Source organism: Rhinolophus hipposideros, assembly GCF_964194185.1.
Source record: "Rhinolophus hipposideros genome assembly, chromosome: 12".
Taxonomy (NCBI): Eukaryota; Metazoa; Chordata; class Mammalia; order Chiroptera; family Rhinolophidae; genus Rhinolophus; species Rhinolophus hipposideros.
The window spans coordinates 51646096-51668981 of NC_138058.1; the positions used below are offsets into that span (position 1 = coordinate 51646096).

The 22886-nt window shown below is 35.8% G+C and overlaps 1 protein-coding gene across 6 annotated transcripts in view; it reads left to right on the forward strand.

Moving 5' to 3' along the window:
• Positions 1-18446, forward strand: part of ATL2 (atlastin GTPase 2) — an 86773-nt gene extending 68327 nt beyond the window's left edge. For 2 of the 6 annotated variants that reach the window (XM_081067876.1, XM_081067872.1), the window contains exons 3-14: positions 2230-2364; positions 2852-2956; positions 5987-6037; positions 6347-6403; positions 7810-7902; positions 9963-10101; positions 10906-11033; positions 12151-12207; positions 13140-13211; positions 13868-14299; positions 15809-15823; positions 16410-18420. In XM_081067876.1, the coding sequence (XP_080924002.1) occupies positions 2230-2364; positions 2852-2956; positions 5987-6037; positions 6347-6403; positions 7810-7902; positions 9963-10101; positions 10906-11033; positions 12151-12207; positions 13140-13211; positions 13868-14299; positions 15809-15823; positions 16410-16529 (1404 nt within the window). In that variant the 3' untranslated portion in view covers positions 16530-18420. Of the gene's footprint in view, positions 1-2229; positions 2365-2851; positions 2957-5986; positions 6038-6346; positions 6404-7809; positions 7903-9962; positions 10102-10905; positions 11034-12150; positions 12208-13139; positions 13212-13867; positions 14304-15808; positions 15824-15921 lie in introns of all 6 variants that reach the window. The other 4 variants (XR_013994569.1, XM_081067873.1, XM_081067874.1 and 1 more) reach the window with 4 other exon arrangements.
• Positions 18447-22886: the final 4440 nt, after the last annotated feature.

Genomic DNA, 22886 nt, shown 5'->3' on the forward strand with positions numbered 1-22886 from the left:
AACAGATTAACAGGGTAGGTTTTAAAAAATTATTTGTGTAGGTTGGACCCTTTAAAAATAATTACTTCATTAAATACAACTGTGACATTGTTGGGGAATGCAATGCCACATGCGAGAGCAAGGCACTTTAGTGGAGCAATTTGTAAACAAAGATGGAGTTTACAGCTGATGTGCTCAAGACTCACAGAACTGCAGTACAAAGCTACATAAAGATAGCCACTTGTGGTGTCAGTGATACACTTTAAGAGCTCAGAAAAGTTGGAGTTTCTTGACTGCTGGCTCAGTCTGCAGAGAACACGTGGAACGAAGGTATAGATAGATACTGATATGCTGAACAACATATGTGTAGAGCAGTAATGACTTTTGGGTATGGTAGAAACAGGAAGGTGTGTGGTGGTGACAGGGAGACTGACGGAGAATATCAGGAGCAGAGACAGGAAAAGTAAAGGTTGATTACACGCAATAGCTCTCCAGAAGGTCCTACAGGTAATAGGGAACCACGGATGACTTTTTGGCATGACAGTGCCATGATTCCATTTCTTGTTGAGAAAATTAAGTGACTATGGGAAGGGAGGGTTGGAGGGATCTATGTGGCGCATCCGAAATACAATTCAGAGGCAGGACCACCATTGGGCTTATCTAGGGGTACCACTGATTTTCTAATCCCTGTGAAGGGCGTCTACTGACGCACAAGTCCATAGTATGTAGTGTGACGAGTTGTGCCGTGTGTCAGCCTGTGACCAACAGAGAGATGAGGGCCTCAGTAGAAGCGCTTCCAAGAGAATTTTGTAATTGATAGGATTGGTAACCTCCTGGGGATGGGAGTTCTGTGGAATAATAATTATAATAGTTGGTTTGAAGTATAAAGCTGATCTTCACATTAGGTGATGGTCTGGACAACACTTTTCCCTCCCTTATACCTTTTTTTTAAATTGCTTTGTCTCTCACTGCGCCTACCCTAACATCTTTCCTCCACTGCTGATTTGAGCTTTGTTATCTGCTTTGGACTGTACATCCAAGCTTATTAGAAGTCTTTCAGAAACAAAGCAATTTTTCCTATGAAATACTTTGAGTAAAGGGTATGTGGGCTTTAAGCATACTGAAGTATAGGGATCTTGATATTTGTCAGTTGCTCATTTATTTTATCCCAGGTTTAATTTTTCAGATATATTACCTTATGTGTACTTTTACATTATTTAATAATATTTAATTGTAGCAATTCAGCCTTGTGGTTTTAATTAAAACATTTTATTATGGAAAATTTTAAACATACCCCAAAATAGCATAGTATAATGAACCCCAGCGTACCTGTCAACATCTTGTTTCGTCTGTTTTCCTCATTGCTCTTTTATTCTCCCTCATCCCCCACACTGGAATTTATTTTTAATTAAAGTTTATTGGGGTGACAATGGTTAGTAAAATTACATAGACTTCAGGTGTACAATTCTGTATTACATCATCTATATATCACATTGTGTGCTCACCACCCAGAGTCAGTTCTCCTTTCATCACCATATATTTGGAGTATATTTAAGCAAATGCCAGGCATATCCTTTCACCATAAATACTTGCGTATTTAACAGATAAGAACTCATTATTATTTTTAACACAACCGCAATGCCATTATCACACCAACAATCAACTTGATCCTGATTTAACAGCATCTCATATACCCACTCTGGACTCAGATTTCTCTTTTGGTTTTGCAAAATACTTTTTTACAGTTGGATGGCTTGAATGAGATTCCTGACAAGTCTTGTGGTTATTTTAAAGTCAATATTTTTTAAAAATAAAATTAAGACAGTGGGAACACATTTTAGTATAAGCTATTCTAAAAGAGCAGTGCTGTTTTTGACAGCCATTCTGTTTGGAACTTAGTTTTGCTCATCTGTATAAGAGATGTCAAAATAGATAGTATCTATTTTTTATGATTTTAAAACATAGGAAATTTTTCCAAAATGGGGAAAAGTGGAAGCATATCTAGAAGTACAGAGAGTTAAAACATGAGCAGATTAGAGAAGGTTCAGGTCCGTAGCAGAGAGTACATCTAAAACAAACCACCTCTGATGGGATTTAGAACTGGTTTTGTAATTGTGTAATGTTAGTGTTATTTTATCTCTCTCCACTTAACCTTCCTCATCCGTAAAATAAAGAGTGGGTTATTTCTTACGTTGTTTTTTGTTCTTAATTATTTGTGTTTTATTTTACTTTCATGCTTGACTTTAACAGGATTCTCAAAGTTGGGTTGGTGGAAACAATGAACCATTGACTGGCTTTACATGGCGAGGCGGTTGCGAAAGAGAAACCACAGGCATACAAGTCTGGAATGAAGTGTTTGTGATCGACAGACCTAATGGAACAAAAGTAAAATTCTCTTTGTACTTTTTTTACTGTGTTTTTCTCTCATATTCTCTCTTGAGCTATTTTCTGATGTTAAAGATCAAAACAACGTAGAACTATTAATGTCTGATAACTTTTAACATACCATGTTTCCCTGAAAATAAGACCTAGCCAGACCATCAGCTCTAATGCATCTTTTGGAGCAAAAATTAATATAAGACCTGGTATTATATTATATCTGGTCTTATATAAGACCAGGTCTTATATTAAAATAATACTGGATCTTATATTAATTTTTGCTCCAAAAAATGCATTAGAGCTGATGGTCCTGCTAGGTCTTATTTTTGGGGAAACACAGTATATAGATTATTATGTCAAAATGTTTGAGATGTTGCACTTAGAGTACTTTTCATGACTTAATTACTAATTTTGACATTTATCATTTTACATTTGATGTTTTTAGTCACTATTGGAGAATATTTTACAAAGTATTTTAAACTTTTATTCCTAGGTGGCTGTGCTGCTAATGGATACCCAAGGTGCCTTTGATAGCCAGTCAACTATCAAAGACTGTGCAACAGTGTTTGCTCTCAGCACTATGACCAGCTCTGTCCAGGTGAGATAACGAGGTGACTGGCATGATCAGTTCAGATAAACCTAATACCTCTGTTTTTTCTCAAAATGGCTTTTGATTGAAGGAAAAAAAGGATAAAATTAGAGCTATTTACATTTCTTATTGGTCATTTATATTTCATGCTTGTTCTGGCTCACAATGTGAAATTTCATACTTTGAATGCTTACTCAGGGAGCAATAAACCAATAGCCAGTCCCTTTGGTTTTTCATCATAGCGTCTAATGCTTTTTTTAAAAAAGGAAAAGGTATTATTGCATGTTATCCTTAATTGAATTTAGTCATGTGGTTGCCAGATACAATAAGGGGTAGAATATATCTTTGTTTTTGGCTAAGCCAACCAACCAACCAACCAAACAAACAAAAAAATCCAAGTAATTAGTTTTCTACTTGATGTGTATGGCAACTAGTACTTGATTATTTGAATTAATGGGGGTGGAGTTAAATATGAATTTATAAGAATTAATTACAGTAAGAATTAAGAATCAATTCATATTTAACTTTGGAAACCTAAATGATGTTTTTATAATAAACTAAGGACTTATAACACCTGTTTCATTTAGAAAAGGGTAAAATCCTTTCTGTTTTCCACTTATTTTATACCTTATCTAATTGTGTCTGGTGTTCAATAAAGTTCACTCTCTTCAGGGTAGGCCATTTCTTTTCTGTATAATGTAGATAATTTGACTGAATTAAAACACATTTCATTAAAAAAATTTCTTTACTTTCTTTTTTCTGAGATTGTCTGTGGTTAATACTTCTGGATGAAAAATGAATTATTGAAGTATGATGGTTAGGCCCAGCTGGTGATGATGTATCCAGAAGTATATTTGCAAATGTAAAAAAAAGTATGTGCTCTTCCTGACATAAGAAATGTTTCTTCTTGGTGGTGGATTATTAGTGATACTGTCACAGTGTTTTGGAAGTTTTGTAGTGCTTTCCAGTAATTTCTGGAACATATGACCAGTCTCTGTTAAGTTCCCATTCCCATCCTTTTTCAATTTGAGATATCTAGCTATCAGAGTGGAAAGAAGTTTGGGATATTATGAGATAAAAGGAGAGTATTTTCAGCCTGACTTCTGTTTACTGTAGAGCTGGGATATCTGTCACTGTCAATTAAATGATATGATTGGGGACTCTCAAAGTCTCTTTTTTTCCATTTTGTTCTACCTCTTTTTCTCTGCTCTTACAAGATGGCAGAACTGCCGCTCTTTTAAGGCAAGCAGAAGCCACATCTTTGTGTTTATATTATCTCATTATAGCCCTTCAGATTAGCTAGCTCTGTGGCTTGCCTTAAATTATAATGTGGGAGTGCTCTGTCCTAAAACTTGTACCTTGGTGTTCTCTTGTTTATTCAAGTTTGTGATAGTAGGAGGCCTGGTTTTGGACAACCACTTAAGGCCGGCCACTCAGCTACTTTCTTATCTATAAAATGAGGGGTTTACCTATTTTGCCTTTCTCACTTGTGGTTGTGGTGTGCAGTCAGATTGAGCTCTAAAGGACATAATTGCATAAAAAAGTGCTTGGTGAACTATAAATAATTAAAAAAAAATTTAAAGTATGTATGTATATCGGTATGTATGTATTTAATTTATTGCTTTCTTCCTGATCTTTGAGGCTAGATTTCTTACACCTTCCTTACATAAACTATCTGGCTGATAAATCAATGACAAATTGATCCTCGTTATTTATTTTTTTCAACAAATAATTATTGACCATCTATTAGTACAGCACAGTATGCTAAATACTACTAATGGTCTAAATAAACAAATAGTCTTCTCTCATTGCTGTTTGCAACCTGGCCTTGACAATGAAAGGATCTGGACCTCTTCTAAAAACTAGGGCCCATGTGGTAAAAATAGATTAGTCGTGCTTTCAGGTTTTAAGTTTAAATTTAGAGTTCAATCACTTCAGTCATTAATTACTTTTTAAGTACCCTTTTTAGAGTTAGTCAGCTGAGAATATCATTTTAATTTTGTTGACCTATATTGGCTGTTTATATTCTTGACCTAGTGATTCAACTAGATTAACACTTATTTGCTATTAGAACAAATTGTTCTATCTTTGGAATAACCCTATTTTCTTAGACGTAAGTTATTTCTTAGTAGAGGTGACATCTTCAAAAGTGGACACCCACTTTTGAAGGCCTAGGTCACCTTTTGAAGACCTGAATCAAGAACTGGACCCGGTGAATCTTTCCTCCAATTTTCCTTTCTTGAGAGTACTTAGTCTTTATATTATCAGCTCTGGTGTTTGTGCCTTGGAAAGCTTCATTAAAAATTCTGGAAAGGGCAAGAGTGCCACCTACTGTTATTTTTTTTCAATTACCACAGGCCAGTAAAATTTCCATGTTAAATTATTTAGACTGATGAGTTTACTTAACTAAAAAGAGAACCATATTAGAATTGATGATAGTCGAGACACCCACTGAATAACTATAAACTATAGAGGGTGCCAAAAAAATGTACACACATTTTAAGAAAGAAAAAAAATCGTGTTAAAATTGTAACACTCAATATATACAGGTAACAAAAGATGAATACAAGTCATGTGTATACGTTTTTTTGGCACCCCTGGTATATACTGTGATTGTATAAGGAAGGAATTTATCTTTTAAAGCTGTGCTCCTCATATTCATTGACTTAGAAAAATAATTGTGGAAACTTCACTTTTTTTTAAAAAGTGACCATTTCATAACATTAAAGTAACTTTGAGAAGGAGAAAAAGAAACTACATAATGCACTTTTTTTCTTAACGTTTGCCACTCCATATGCTTGTATTCATGATTTTTACAGTTTACCACCACTGCTTCCCTCTTAATATTTTATCCTGGCTGTTAAAGAAAAAAAAAGTATCCTTTTCATGTACCATTGTTTAAGATAGTGGCTAAGTGATTCATTTGTGCTGAGGTATAAAATGGCCATTATTTATTTCCACAAGTAAAGTTATACATAACTGGGTTTTGAAAATAAAATGCTAATAAAAATTTTGTCTTTTGACATTTTGTTTTAACAGGTATATAATTTGTCTCAGAATATTCAAGAAGATGATCTTCAACACTTGCAGGTACGAATGTCTCAGAGAATGTATATCAAAGTATTGAAAATTTAATTCCTACTTTATTTTGACTTTATATCTAGAAGCCTATAATATTATAAGATTGAATATTGTATGATTTCAAACTGATATGACTTAGCTTTTTATTAAACTTATTATTAATTAAATTTTAATATATACCCAGTCAGTTAGAAAAATTAATGCTTGCCTTTCAAATGATTTTGAAGGCTCTGACATCTAGTAGTCTGATATGGAACAGCTTTACAGATGTCTTTCAATCTCTCTGGGGCCATTATTTTAAATAACTTGATTTAATAGTTATTTACAGAGTATGGCAGGCTTGCAATGGAAGAAATCTACCAGAAACCATTTCAGGTAAATAAATATTTTATCATTTTTTTAAGTTACCTGTGCAAAGTTATCATACCACCTCATCTTGTAGCTGAAGACACGAGGATATTACAATAAACTCATTTTTAGCAACAGATTCAGCGAAATTAGCTAAATGCTAATTTAGTTGATACTAATTTATGGTAATGTCATCACCAACTTATTATCAGTAGTAGGCTAGCAGGATAGGAGATAGAACAAATGAATATGTATTGATTCTTAATACTTAGATTAAGAGCTTAATACTGTTTCTCTTAATTAGATGTTACTTAATTCCAAAACAAGACAGTCACTTAAATTTCTTTTAACATGATAAACTACTTCAAAATTAGTTTTTTATGGTATATTACAAGTTGAGGTTAGTCCTGTTATTCTTTATTTTGGTTTCATATAGAAAATTCCAGAATTTATTATATTTCTCCTCCTTCTCCAAGTCCTCTATCCCCATGTTTTTTATTCCTTTTAAATGCTAGGTATAGAATATAAAGTCAGAAATTAACTTGGGTGGAGTTACTTTAGAAGCTTTGCTTGCTTCTTGGAGTCCTTTCATGACAGATTAAAAGAACAAAGCTAATTTATCAGTTGACATTAGTGCTATTTGGTCAGTTGTGTTACAGTAGGTGAGAATGACTCCACCCTGTGTGCTAGTCAGGGTGAAGTCCTTCCTGTGTGATAGTATTGCTGGTGATTTTTAGCATGAGTGAGTTTGCATTGATTCTGCCTCAGCCTTGTCTGGCTCAAAGAATCACTTTTATGAAATATCTGGGCAGGTTATGGCTTCATTTTTGTGTATAAGGGTGAAATATATTCTACTTGGCCTATTTTAGTTTTTCTGAACTGGGGTAATTCTGCCCCTAAGAGGACTTTTGCCAATGTCTGGAGACAATTTTGCCTGTCACAGTTTTTGGGGTGGGGAGAGGTTAATGCTACTGGCCTCTAATGTGCCAGCAGGGCTGTCAGCATCCAACAGTGCACAGGGCAGCCATGCGTAAGTACCAGAATGTCAGCAGGGCTGCCGTTGAGACACCTAAGGATATAGGAACAAAAAAATTCTGTGAAAATTAGGTTAGCTGGTCTTCTAGTTATACAATTTTGACTTAAAATTGTGATGTGTATGCCCTGATAGGCCTTTTGTTTATTAAAAAAAGTCCTGTATTCCTGTGATGACACTTTATACATAGTGAGGTTTGCAAATGGAGGCAGTTGCGTGGTATAGGGGTTGGGGGTGTTGTTGGTTTAGGTGGGTCCTTGATATAGCTATGAACAGTATTAACCATTTTGTTACTATATCTTTTGATAAAGATTGTTTAGGGGAGTTAGGGAGGCTTTAATTGTTCAAGTAGTGATTTTTTGTAAAATTTTATAAGAAATGATTTTTTTTCTGTGTATAGACATTAATGTTTTTGATTCGAGATTGGAGTTATCCTTATGAACATGCATATGGTTTGGAAGGTGGAAAACAATTCCTTGAAAAGAGATTGCAGGTAAGCCCCCATTTCTTAGAGAAGAGAGCATAAGCACCAAGCCAGGTAAAGGAGTGGGCTGCCTGCACTGCTGCGTAGACTACCAAGCTCTGTCATTGGAATAAATTGAGTATCCCAAGTAGCCCAGATGACTCCATACATAATTGATGAAAAGTACATTGGTAGCACTCCCGCCAAAGAGGACAAAGCCCTCAAATAGAAATGAAGGGACAAATAGTTCTCTCCAGAGTCAACTGCCCCCTCAGTAAATCAATATTCAAAGGATAAAAGTTTGAAGGAGACTAACCTTTGGACCTACGTAGATGGTGTGCATGTCTCTTTCTGGCCCAGCTGAGTTTCTGAACGTTTGGGAGAGCCTGGGTAATAAATAAAGTGTGCATGCATTGGATGATGTGAGACCCTCTCCCCAAGGAATACTATCTCAGAATGACAGCATTAGAGCTAGAAAAGCGATCTTAAACATCATCTAGTTCAGTCTTATATACATACAGTGACACTGGAACCAAGAAAAATGACTTGCATTTTGGTCACTTAACTAATTATTGATAACTGGGACTAGAACCCAAATATCTAGACTCCAGTCCCATGCAATATGCCACACCAGACATTCCTGGGAAATAATCTCACCAACATGATCCTACGTTCCTAAAGCCACCTTCCCATGGAAGTACTTGGGGAACACTCAGATCAGATACTACGCATCCACTCACATACACAAAAGAAACATAAAGGTCCCTTTATGCATAAGTAAGAGGGCTCTCTCTTGGTTAAGAAAATTTTGTTTGCCTGTGCAATGATGCATTTAGTTTCACAACCATGTTCAAAGACTTGGGGTACAATATAGTTTTATTATTCCTAAAATAAGATTAAAACCAATTCCTCATTCTTGGATTATTTGAAAGGTATTTCTAGACCCTGCTGTCAGAGATAATTTCAGTCATCAAGAGTTTTCTCTGGTTTCTTTAGAAGAAATTAGCATAAAGCGCTTCAGTCATAGACTAAACTCGGAATTATGTACTGCAAAGACAAGAAGGTTTTTTAATGTCTTATTGAAGTGATAAAGAAAAGTGCTCAAATCATAAGTGTGCAGCTTGATGAATTTGTACAAATTAAACATAGTCATGTAACCAGTACCCAGAAGCACTACCCTCCATCCACCGACCCCTTCCCACCCCATAAACCCTCTGCTGTTATCCTGACCTCTGACAGGCTGTTTTCGTATTTTTTATGAAAGAAATCACAGTACGTACTTGTTTGTGTCTAGCTGTTTTTGCCCAATATTATGTTTCTGAGATTAATCCATATTGTTGCATGTAGTTTTTGTTTATTTTTACTGCTATGCAGTATTCCATTGTGTGAATAGACAATTTTTCCTTTCTCCTCTTGGTGGAGATTTAGGTAGTTTCCAGGTTTTGTTGATTATGAATGGTGTATGTTTTGCATGTGTGTTTTTAGAATAGTTTTTGAGAAGTGTCTTTGAGAGAGTATATTGGGATAAGTAGTTATTAAAAATCTAAATTTAGGGTTTTCTTCCAAAAATACATAGCAATATCTCTTCCCAAAACACTGATAACTACACAGTTTAATCACAAATAATCATTTGGAGTGAGTGCTAAAATCCTAATAAATTCTAAGTTTCTTTGAACTGCACTGGAGTGTTTCACTTTATTTTGCTCAGGGGCTGACCTTTTTATTTGTAGGCAAATTAATACTTTGTTTTTCTTTTCGCCATTATAAGTACTTTAAAGGCAAATTTTTAATTTATTATCTGGTTTATAAATAACAACCACAACTTGTTATTTTGGTGTAGGATATTGTGATTATTACTATTTTTTCATATCCTTGGCAGCTAACATGGTAATGAACATCTTTTCTGGGTTAAGAAAAAGTGAGGTCTTACCAAAATGGTGAGAAATGGGTCTTTAGTAAAAATTTATATTGTCAAAAAACACCTATCTGGAATAGCATTTGAGTTAAGTGTGTATGCATGTGAGTATGTTTTCTTAAAAAAATTTTTTTTCTCCTGTTTGCACCTTCACTCTGTCTCCTTCTGCCCTCAGGTAAAACAAAATCAACACGAAGAACTACAGAATGTAAGGAAGCACATTCACAATTGTTTCTCAAATCTTGGTTGCTTCCTTTTACCACATCCTGGTCTTAAAGTTGCAACTAATCCTAGTTTTGATGGGAGATTGAAAGGTGGGAATTCCCATTCTTGCTAAAATCAGAACTTATTTTTTAGGGGCTGAAAGTTTTTTTATAAAAATACATGATTCCTTACATTTTCTGTCTTGTACTGGAGGACATTTAGATGCATTGTTAATGCTGTGATTGTAAAGCTCTCTGGTCTTTCTAGTTTTTCATTGTTTTTTTTCCCCAAACAGCTAGCATATTGATTAACGTGTTCTAATGTGGTCTGCTGCTCAGCACCAATGTCTTAAAAGTTCTGAAGGCTGAGAACATTTCAATGTTTCATCTGATTACTTTCTGCTGAAAAGCTTCACCAGTTATTTTATTGATGTAATCAGATTTAAGCCTCTGTTTCAGGGGTGATAGTATAATTTTTGTGTGTGTTTTCGGATTATTTAGAGCATGGTGGTAAAAGGCTTGAGGTTTGATGAAATTTACAGTATGGCTGGAAAAACAAAATCTAGTATTAAAATTTAATACAATTTCATGAATTATTTGCCATCGAAAAGGGTAGGTTAGTTAATACTTAACGTGGGATTTGTTTGGGTAGTCCACAATTTGTTTTATTTATTATTTGAGTGAAGATAATTCTTGGGGGATAAGGAGAAATGGGGTAGTAGAGTGGAGGGGGGATGTATGTTTTTCCAGGAGATAATGACGTGTTTGGATACGTTTTTAAAATGAATCTACTTTAGTAATAGATGCTGTGAACTCTTATTTCATGAAACAGAATTTTACGAACTCTTACCAATGGGGACTTCTTTGCTTTTTTTTTTTTTTGACTAACATGTTGACTAATTTCGTGTCCACTAGATATTGATGAAGACTTTAAACGAGAGCTTCGAAATCTGGTTCCATTGTTGCTTGCCCCTGAAAATTTGGTAGAAAAAGAGATAAGTGGATCTAAAGTCACTTGTAGAGATCTTGTAGAATACTTTAAGGTAGGAAAACTCTTATATTAAATGACTTTGTCTAAGTTAGAAATATAGCTGACTTAAAACTCATTTATATGTACAAGAAATTTCTTATCTAAAGCAAAAGAGTAAAATTTATGATTTATTTTTCTGCCTCAAATTGGGTGTATCAATATTTAAGGATATTTAAGATTAGCAGACAACTTGTATCTTCTACACAGTGATTTTGTTTACAGAATTATCCTACTTGTTCACCAGCTCTGATATGGAAAGAAAAACCATTTACCATATTATTGTAATACAGCTCTATCATTTGTGAATGATAATAGGTATTGGGATCATAATTCTGCATGTCTGATTCTTACAAAAGCCTTCTCTCAGAGTTTTGAGGACTTGATAAGAGCAGCTAAAAGTATCAAAACTAGTTTCTGAGCTCAAGTAAATTATTCATACATGTTTTTTCCTCTGCTCATCTCTAGTCTTTATAGTTTGATTGCCAGAGCAAGACCCTTACGGAAGATTATATTTATTCATTGTAGTTATGGATAGGTAGAAGGAAAATACAGTTAACCAGCAATGTGTTTTTGGTCATTTTAAGGACACTTGGTTATTTTCATACTATCTTTGTTTAATTATGAATTTAATTTAGAGTCAGGAGAAAGTTCAGCTGAAAGTTCCTATATGGACTTAACTAAAAACTCCCATCTTGCCTTCTTACTCTTAAACCACAATTATGTAATTTTTTTTCTTGAAATGAAATATAATTTAAGCTGGTCAAAGTAAAATACTGAATTAAAAAGTTTTCTAACATTTAGTTGAAACCTTGGCAGTAGGGGAGAAGTATGGATTTCTTTTCATAAAGTAGATGACATTTTATATATGACTTCTAAATATGAGGTACAACTTTTATGCAAGTTGGAATTATATTTAGAATTGTTTCTGTAGGACACTATTTGGCAACACAGACATTTAATAATATTGAGTTCAGGGTTAATTTTGTTGGCATGAAAGTAGATGATTTTTAAAGCCTAGACTTTCCTTCTAATAGTGAGAATCATTTTTATATTTAATGATTGTTTTTTCTTTGGGGATGTAGAGCCAAATTGCATAACCTACCAGTCTAATGAGTCGTCTGTATTTTTAGGCTTACATTAAAATTTATCAAGGAGAGGAACTTCCACATCCGAAGTCCATGCTTCAGGTAGTGTGTGCATTGTACATATATTTATTTAGGAAGGAGGAACATCTTTGCTTTAGAGATAAATGCTGGGAATGGGGTGGTGCTTCTTTGCATGCGAATACATTTTAGATATTTAAGGCAAAGCGTAGCATGGGTCCTGAACTTTTTATATGATTTGTTTTGTAACTATAGATTACAGACCTTGCACACATCTAGGCCACCAGAAGAAATAAGAATCCTCGGTACCTTCTCTTCAGTTGTTCGAAAAGTGTAGGAAAACTTCTTTGCAGAAGATAGCTTAATATGGGCCTCTCTGAACCAAGCTTCTTCTGTTCTCTGAGTCTTTGACAGTGAATGTTGTTTGAAATAAGGCTGATTTTCCCTTGGTATTAATGATTTAGAGCTGTTCCTAATGAATATGGGTCCTTGCTTTGTAAAAAATACGGTTTTTTGGGACAGTGTTATTTTAGCTTAATTCATGTTTTTAAAGATTTGTCACATTGGGCAATTTCTCAGGTTTATAGTGGATTAAGCAGTATTTTCACATAAATTTCACCCAGTGAGCTGTTTGTGGTTTTAAAAATGTCTCTTGTGTAATACTGATTATGAGAGAGAGAACCACATGGATAATTCTTGATTCTTTACATCTGGAGATGTTTTAGGATGGTATCTATTTAATTCTCTGTAATTTCCTGAGCATATGTGGTATTCTGCAAACCCATTTTAACAAACCTAAGCAAAGCAAAATTAGGCAGGCAGTCCTATTAGAAGCAATTTTTATATCCTTTATACTGGTGTTCCCTCCCATTGGAAAGGAGAGCTGGAAATTGGTAATATATTCTCTGGTTCATTTTCTGATGTGTTCATTGTATATTAACTTATTGTTTTAATCAGAATTTATAGAGTCATCAGGTATTGTTTTGCATAAAATTGGTACGTATTTTATTTTTTAGGCAACAGCTGAAGCTAATAATCTTGCTGCAGTAGCAGGAGCAAGAGAGATTTATTGCAAAAGTATGGAACAGGTTTGTAAATAAAACTTAAATTTGACACTAGAGTAAGATAGAAGATTTTTATATTTAAAATAAGTGAACTAATTTGTGCTCCTTATGTACTGTTACGTTACATCATTCCCTGATTTCCGTGTATCATCTCTGCTGGCAATAAAGTAAGAAAATAATTCACATAGTTCGAGTGTAGCATATGGGTGATAAGTTATTATACAAGCCATACTGAAATATTTTCTGACACATGGTTGAGCTGTTATTAGTAGTTTGTGATGTAAGTAACATTAGGTGAAGGCCAGTAGCAATTTCTATGCTGAGTTCGCTAAGTTGAACATCAAAGTACCTTTTTTATGTTATCTTTTACTCACTCTCTTGCCAGCAGCCTTTTGTACTCTTACGATGTATTGATGGGTCAAGTGAAGTCAGGTACAGATTGCAGTGTAATTTTTTTGTCTTTACTTGTGTTAGTCATATTTGGAAATTTATTTTGCCTGAGTCAGTTAAACATGTAAGAAATAAATAGGTTATAATTATGTGTGTAGGTATTATGAACAAGTTTAAAACTGAACCGATAGTGGTTTGACTTTTTGAGACTGAAAACTATGAGAAGGGAGCTTTTGAGTGAGAGTTGTTTCTAGCATGTAATCTGTCCCACTGTAATCGTGTCTGTACAGGTATGTGGCGGGGACAAGCCTTACATTGCGCCTTCGGATCTGGAGCGAAAACACCTGGACCTCAAGGAAGTGGCGATTAAACAGTTTCGTTCAGTAAAAAAAATGGGTGGAGATGAATTCTGCCGTCGTTATCAGGACCAGCTGGAGGCTGAAATCGAAGAAACCTATGCAAATTTTATAAAGCACAATGATGGCAAAAATATCTTCTATGCTGCTCGTACCCCTGCCACGCTGTTTGCAGTCATGTTTGCTATGTATATAATCTCAGGACTGACTGGCTTCATCGGCCTGAACTCCATAGCCGTCTTGTGTAACCTTGTCATGGGGTTGGCACTGACTTCTCTTTGTACTTGGGCATATGTTAAATACTCTGGGGAGTTCAGAGAAATTGGAACAATGATTGATCAGATTGCTGAAACACTATGGGAACAGGTTGGTATCTGTCTTTCGGTTTTTCAGTGACTAATTTCATCCCTGTGGTTCCCTCTCCCCTGCACACAGTATTTGCACATCTACTTTTCCTTTATATGAGGAATGTCAAAAGGATGTTTTCTGTTTTGTTTGGATGTATAATCTGGATATAAAGTATGAACAGGAGAGTGTTTTTTCTTTAAAATTGTAATTATAGAGTGCTTTGGTTTGCTTAAATCTATCCTTTGGATAGATTCTTAATCATAGGTCTGACCATACCAGACAACGGGCAGGGCAAGTCTCTAAGGATTTTTTTTCTTTGAGAGAAGAAAATATCGGTGAAAGAGTTACAAAGGTAAGGAAAAGAAGATCGGAAGTACGGTGCTTTAGAAAAGCAAAAGAAGTTTCTTACTAATATTGGCAAGAAGCGATGCATGCTTATATATTAGATGGTATTTGGGTGATCGTTGCCTTCTGTGAAGATAGTAGTGATTTACTGTTATACGAACTACAAGGAACAGTCCTAGAAGGATTGCTTACAGCAAAAAAAACTTGGTTTGACCTCTGTACTATGGAAATGCTAATGAACAAAGCAAAGTGCTACAAACAGAACTAACTTCTCTTAATCATGCTCTTTTACTTCAACCAGAATTCACATCATAATCTTTTACCTCAAACCAGAAACCAAAAGTCGGGCCTGACAAGTATCTACTAAGGAAAGCCATGTTGTATATTGGCCACCTGTGTGTGTTGGAATTAATTGCCTGTGTTCAGAAAATTCCATTTAAGGAATTGTCATTAAATGATCATCGTGAAATACTTGAACATCATGTCAAGGACCAGAATGAAAGCTACAGTTATTACTGATGGACAGTATTATAGGCATTTTCAGATACCATTCTGGGCCCGTGAAGTTTTGGGCTTATCTGACAATGTAGAATATGCAAGTTCATGTTGGTTTTGGTTTTAAATTCAAAGACTGATGAAGTAAGCCATTTTTTAAAGAAAGTTAATTGGATGTTGACTTTTCTTATAATAATGTCATTGTTATTTTACAAAGTGACGCACACTATATTAATTTGGATTTTGTACATATTCTTTAGAGAAATGCTTATTTGTCCAGATCTGATTTGGAAGCTTGTGTTTGGATATTCGTTAAATTTTTATCTCAAAATTCATACTCTTCATATTCCTTTGATATCTTCTAATAGAAGGTGGATGAAAAGCTATCACAACCTCACTTTAAAAAAAATACTATCCACTTGAAAATTTTGGACTATTAACTAATTTTCTGTAACATGAATTTCAATAATTGTGTGATGTCTTCTGCTGAAAATCAGTCATCTGTGCAGCATTGATTCTAGGATTTTAGAGGTTCCATTATTACAAAACAATTAAGTGGAATACACTAAGGGTGTGAAATTATTTTAAGTATAGTTGAGGTAAGATGGTCACTAGTCAGAGAAGATCTGTGCTGTGTCAACAAACCTTGTCTAAATTTTTTTGCATTTCTCTTTTCTTTTGCTTCAGAGGAGTCCCAGGAAGGTGAGAAACCTACAAAGTCTCAAATTCTTGTAGTCTTAAACTCTTTTAACTTCAAGGCACTCTGAGTCATTCTCCTAACAAATCACTCCATGTTTTAGGTGTTTTCCAAACTGTTTGAAGTTACTAGACGTCGAATGGTTCATCGTGCTCTTTCATCAGCACAGCGACAGAGACTGTCATCCAACAATAACAAGAAGAAAAATTAGACAGTATTTTAAACTTTTTCTCTATCTGAAGTGTTCACACTTATACATGTAGGACAATAAGCAGGACCGTCTGGGCCGGTCTGCATAAATGCTGTATACATACCAGATTTGATGCTGCATATAGGGTATGGAATTGCACATCCATCTCATAGGAATTGTAAATGGTTTGAATAAGAGGAAAGTGATTTTTGTTGCATATAAAATGTCTTAACTGCATTATTTGTAGCATCATAACATTTTTTGGGAGAAGCATCTTTTTATTTCCCACATTCCTGGTTATTTTCTTCATTGCTTTGAATTGAATTTTTATATCTATTTTTATATGTAACTCTTTTTTTACCTCATGTTTTTATTTGTTTTGCACATTTCTCATACCACAGGTATTGAAGCCCCTGGGTGATAATTTGATGGAGGAAAACATAAGGCAGTCTGTAACAAACTCTATCAAAGCAGGCCTGACTGACCAGGTGTCTCATCATGCCCGATTAAAGACAGACTGACAGTTCATCTCCTCATGGACTCCACTCTCCCTTTTTTTCATGCTTGCTGTACAATGAGAACTCAAATAAAAATAAACCAAAGTTTACAATCAACTGTAGAAGTAGTTTAGTATAACTGGCTTCACAGATGGCTGCCACAGAGTGTGAAAATTGTTTGTTGGTTTTAAGATTTCTGTTCACGGCTCCTAAGGCGTGAAGATTGGCTAAGGAGCATTAGTTTATCATGCACATTTGTGCCATGTTTAATTCTTTTTTTTTTCCTTTTTAATCTAATGTTAGTGAAATTTGTCTTATGTAAAAGGATATTTCAGGGATATATTTTAAGAAATCTATTTAGAGTCTCTAGCACAGTGTCCCATTGAAATTTTAATTTTTGGAGAAGGTATGAATCACTGTATCAAGAATCAGATTGGAATGACAATGAAGCCTTTATTGAGCCACTACATTTAAAGTATATATTGCTTTACTGCCTTCAATACCAGTATTACATAAATGCATGTGTCAGAAACTTCACAGAAATCACAGGACAACTCTTGTAGCTAAGAAAGTGATTCTGAGGTGTACATTTGTCTTGCCTTTTCAAATTTATAAACCTGCCCTAAAAGGAGATGCATATCTGGGAAACTGAACTGTCATTATGCAGTTTAGCCTTTATGTACATAAAATATGCCATTAATTTTATTGGGGGAGAAATTCCATCCAAAATTGTTGCCTACAGCTATGAGTTAAGAGTGTCTGTACATTGTGTAGTTTTTATTTTCTAAAATCACAGATAGGGCATGTATATGAATTATAAATATATAAATAACAATTTTGTATTAAAAGTTTTGTAGTTTATGGCAAAATCTGGTTCTGTGGTAGGCTAATAAGTACAGTCCCTGTGAAGGAATGTTTGTGGCTCATGTCAGTGTGTGAATGCATAGACAATTTGAAGTTTTTGATATATTTGTGATATTTATCTTGAACACTGCAATCTCACCCCCCAAGGGAATCCAATGGGAATGTTTATCGTGACTTTGTCCTCTGTTGCATTTTAAAGTTTTTATTTCCTGTAATTTATTTTCAGTACATAATTAAAAATTTGTTGTATATATACAATGAAACTTGTGATTCTTTTTTAAGGAATTCTTCAAGTATGTATTTCATTACATAAATCATATTTGTTTATACTGAAAAGAGCATGAGCAGGAAACACCCAAGTGAGAGCTCTAAGGTACTGTACCTCATAGCTAAGCTTGTAAAAAGTTATTTTTATTTGTCTGTCTTTTTTAGGGAAAATTTGTGATTAGCCTAGGTATAGCTGGGGATTTATTAATTTCTTTCTTTTTGTGTGTGTGGTATATGTAAGGCTAACATTTTTGCAATACTTTTGTAGCTTTCTTTTTGAACACCTATTAAAGCACCTGGTTTGGTTTTTAAGTGAAGAAAATTCAGATGTTGAGTTGCATGCCTGAAAGCTCTAAATTTGCTTTGGTTGATATATCTCTTTTCCCCCTTTTAATTCCTGTTTTTATATGGATTGTATTTGTTTCCGTCTGTATTAAATTGCTACCAACTCATCTGTTCTTAAACTTAAAAAATCCACCTGAAAAGTGTGTCTTTTTATTTCTTCTACCACCCTGTTTATGAATGCTGTGGACTGTTTTTATGAATGAAAAAATAAAAAGTTTGTTGTATAATAGCAATTTTTCTGAAATTAAAGACATAGCTTTTTTTTTTTTTTAACTAAAGAGTTGTGAAATCTAGACCGTTGGATTTCTTAGTATTTCTTGTTGGAAAGCGTGAGTTTTCTCCAGAGAAGATATACTTCTATAAAGGATTCCAAGAAAGCACTTAGGTTTTAGCTGGAAGATTCTGTACATTGTTAAGCAAGAAGCAATAAAAGGGAATTAAAGACTAACTCAAAACTGTTGACTGAATAACTTTGGTGTTAGTATATTTTCTGTGGTACAATATTTTAGTCATCTATATTACAAGGTCGGTTTTTAAAAAGAAATACTCAATGGCAAACTGTTTTCCTAATTAGATAAATTACTTTTGTGGAAAGGACAATCATTTGTGACCCTGCTATTGAGCATTCCTTATGTATTTCTCATGAAGATAGCTGATCATCCTTGCTTCAGTGAAAATACTCTTATTTATTTGTAGAACTGAATAGCAGTATTTCACTTTGTTTTGAAAGATTTTTATTAAAACATAGCTAACATACAATATTAGTTTCAGGTGTACATCAGTTATTCAACAGTACACACCTAGCACTATACAGTTATTACCACATTATTGATTATATTCCCTGTGCCAAAGAAGTGATCACCATGGTAAGTCCAGCAATCATCTGACACTGTGCCTTGCTATCATAATATTGATCTTCCTCCCTTTTTACATTTTTCAATTAGTTGACATTCAATATTATTTTACATTAGTTTCGAGTGTATAACATAATGGTTAGACGTCTATATAATTTAGGAAGTGATCCCCCCAACTAATACTCACCTGGCACTATACATAGTTACCATATTATTGATTATATTCCCTATACTTTACATCCCCATGACTATTTTGTAGCTACCAATTTGTATTTCTTAATCCTTTCACCTTTTTCGCCCTGTCCCCCAAACCTCCTTCCTATCACCCCATAGATCTAGTACCCGTCTGACACCATACGTAGTTATTACAATATTATTGACTATACCCTTATGCTATACCTTATGCTATACCTTATGCTATACCCTACATCCCCATGTCTGTAACAATCAATTTGTACTTCTTAATCCCTATCGATGAGTTGATTTCTGTTTCGTGTTTATTGTGTTCTTTAGATTCCACTTATAAGTGAAATATGACATTCGTCTTTCACTGTCTGATTTTCTACACTCAGCATAGTACCTTCTAGGTCCATCCACGTTGTCACAGATGGAAAAAAAAATCCTTTTTATGGCTGAGTAATATTCCATTGTATACCGCGTTTCCCTGAAAATAAGACATAGCCGGGCAATCAGTTCTAGTGTGTCTTTTGGAGCAAAAATTAATATAAGACTGAGTCTTATAAGAGGCACTTTTGATCTGAAGCGCGTCTCTTGTAGGTAACATATGTGTGGGCCTTGTTTTCTTATCCATTGAGCCCTCCTATCTTAATTGGAGCATTTAATCCCTTTACCTTGAAAGTAATTTTTCACAGGTATGTAGTTATTGCCATTTTATTCATTTTTTTTTTCATCTTAAGTCCCTCTAAGATTCCTTGTAATATTGGTTTGGTGGTGGTGAACTTCAGTTTTTTCTGGGAAGCTCATTCTGTGTTTCGATTCTAAATGATAGTTTTGATGGGTAGAGTATATTGGCTGTAGGTCCTTACTTTTCATCACTGAATATTTCTTGCCAATTCCTTCCGGCAAAGTTTCTGTTGAGAAATCAGCTGACAGCCTTGTAGGTAACTAACTGCTTTTCTCTTGCTGCTTTTAAGATTTTCTCTGTCTTTAACCTTTGTCATTTTAATTACAATGTACCAGTGTTTGCCTCTTTGGATTCATCTTGTTTGGGATTCTGTGCTTCCTGGGCTTGTATATGTATTTCTTTTGTCAGGTTAGGGAAGTTTTCTGTCATTATTTCTTCAAATAGGTTTCCAATTCCTTGCTCTCTCCTCCTTCTGGTACCCCTATGATCTGAATGTTGGTACATTTGATGTTGTCCCAGAGGCCCCTTAAACTCTCCTCAGTTGGATTCTAAGATTCTTTTTGGATTCTTTTTTCTTTTTGCTCTTCTGATTGGGTGATTTCTGCTACCTTCTATATTGCTAATTTCAATCCTCTGCTTCATCTAATCTGTTGATTCCCTATAATGTATTCTTTATTTCCGTTATGGTATTCTTTATTTCTGACTGCTTCTTAACTGTTTTGTATCTCCATTTTTGTTTCCTATATCTTGGTTGAAGTTCTCCCTGAGATCATTGAGCATCCTTATAACCAGTGTTTGGAACTCTGCATCTGGTACTTTGCTTGTCTCCATTTTGTTTAGTTCTTTTTCTGGAGCTTTGTTCTTTTATTTGGGACATGTTTCTTTGTCTCCCCATTTTGGCTCCTTCCCTGAGTTTGTTTCTATATATTAGGTAGGGTTGCTAGGTCTTCTGGTCTTAATAGAGTGGCCTTATGTAGTAGGTGTGCTGTGGGGCTTATTGGCGCAGCCTTTCTGATCATCTGAGCCTCGCACTCCAGATGTGTCCCTTGTGTGGGTTGCGTGTGCCCTCTTGTAGTTGAGCCTTGATTGCTATTTGCCCATCAATGGGAGGGATTGATCCTTGGGCTCATTGGTTGTGAGGACTGGCTGTGACTGAGTTGGAGGAGTTGTGCAGAGGCTGACCCTACAGAGCAGAATCTTCTTCAGCAGGGCTCTGGTGCCTGCCCAATCTGCCCCTTGGGTGTGTGGTTCTTGGAGTCGGCTGGGTGATGCTCCAGCTCATTTCTAAGCTGGCCACTGGGGGCACCAGCCCGAGGACCACCTTGGAGGGGATCTGCTGCAGATCAAGTTCAGCTGCAGCCCATGCCTCACCCAGGGCCACCTGGCAGGAGCCACAAAGAAATCTGCAGATTGCTGCTATCTGTGCCATGCCTGTAAGTGCTTCAATAGGCCAAGCTGTGAACCATGGCTGGTTGTGGCTAGTGCCGAGCTTAGGGCTGCTCAGCCAGAGGTACAGGACATGCTCAAGCCAGGTGCTGCTTGTCTGGGTTCCGAGAACCTTTGAGAGGCTCTAGGTAATTCTGCAGCATGAGCTAAGGCAGGTGGTTTATATAAAAAAGCCACGGGAAGCAGCTTGGGTGTGCCCGAAAAGTGGGCAGGTCAGGGTCTCACCAGGGCGTGGTGAATGAACTGCTGAGACTCAGATATGGTGGCTGCCTGCATATGCATGCTGGGAAGAGGGAGGACTTAAACAATGGCCTCTGCCAGCTCTTCCATCCAGGAGAAAGCTGTCTGTCCAGCCGCTGTCCCAAGCCAGACAACTCAGATCCCCACCATTTGTTCCTGCCACTTTTCCAGCTGCTGCCCCAGTGCTGGAGCTCAGAGCCAGTGATTCTGTCAGTGAATAAATCCTTGTGCGGTCCGTTAAGGAGGAGCAGCTGGGACTTCAGCTGCTCTTCGTGTCACTCACTCAGTCATAATCTGCTGCTATTCACAACCATAAATTATGGAGACCTCTCCCTGGCACTGGAACACTGGGCTGGGGTGGGGCTGGGACCTCTTGCTCGTCTGGGGGGAATCTCCACAGCTGAGATATCCCTCCTGATATTTAATGGTCAAATGTGGGTGTGGGACCAGCCCATTCCGGTCTCTGCCCATCTTACCCATTTCGAGGTGGCTTCTTTTGCATGTCCTTAGTTGTAGGGCTTCGGTTCAGCAAGATTTTAGGTGATTCTCAATGATGGCGTTTTTATAGTTTAGTTGTAATTTTGATGTGGCCATGACAGAAGGTAAGCATACCATTTACCTACTGCGCCATTTTGACTGGAACTCTCTTGTTATAAATAAGTTTTATAAATCCTTATACTGTCTAGAAGCTCCTAAGGCAATGGCTGAGCTTGGTCTGTTGCCCGCAGATCCTTGCCCCAGAGCACATGGGGTGATACCCTAATCACCCCCACATTGGAGCAGAAGTGTCCCCTTGACTGTCCACAGTACATGCCCAGACTGTCACTAGGGTTCACAGAACCCGTGTCCCATAGCACTTAACAATCCTAAACACCTCCACAAAACCCGGAATACGGACACTCAGCAGTATTTCACTTTCAAGGGTTACATTTTTAGAGAACTTTGAGCTGGGCTAGTTTTAGTTATTTTACATCTGGCGACTTCACCCTTGCTGTAGGTATGAGTGCTTTGGTATTAGTTACATTGTTTCATTATTATGGAATTTTAAAATTTTGTCTTGGTTAAGGACCTATTAAAAATATACCATAAAATTTCAGAAAATGCTGTGATGTTGCGGTTAGTGATCCACCATATAAATATGCAAAATGGCCTTTCAGAAAGTCTTTTTCAGCAGTTGCATAGTCTTTTAACTAGGGAATTGGGCCATTTAGACTAGATGCTTTGCTTACACTGTGTTTCCTCCAAAATAAGACCCAGTCAGACCATCAGCTCTAATGTGTCTTTTGGAGCAAAAATTAATATAAGACTCACTCTTATTTCAATATAATATAAGACCTTGTCTTATAGTATAATAATATAATGTAATATAATGTAATAATATAATATAATATAATATAATATAATATAATATAATATACCGAGTCTTATATTAATTTTTTGTTCCAAAAGACGCATTAGAGCTGACGGTCCGGCTCGGCCTTACTTTCGGGGAAATGCGGC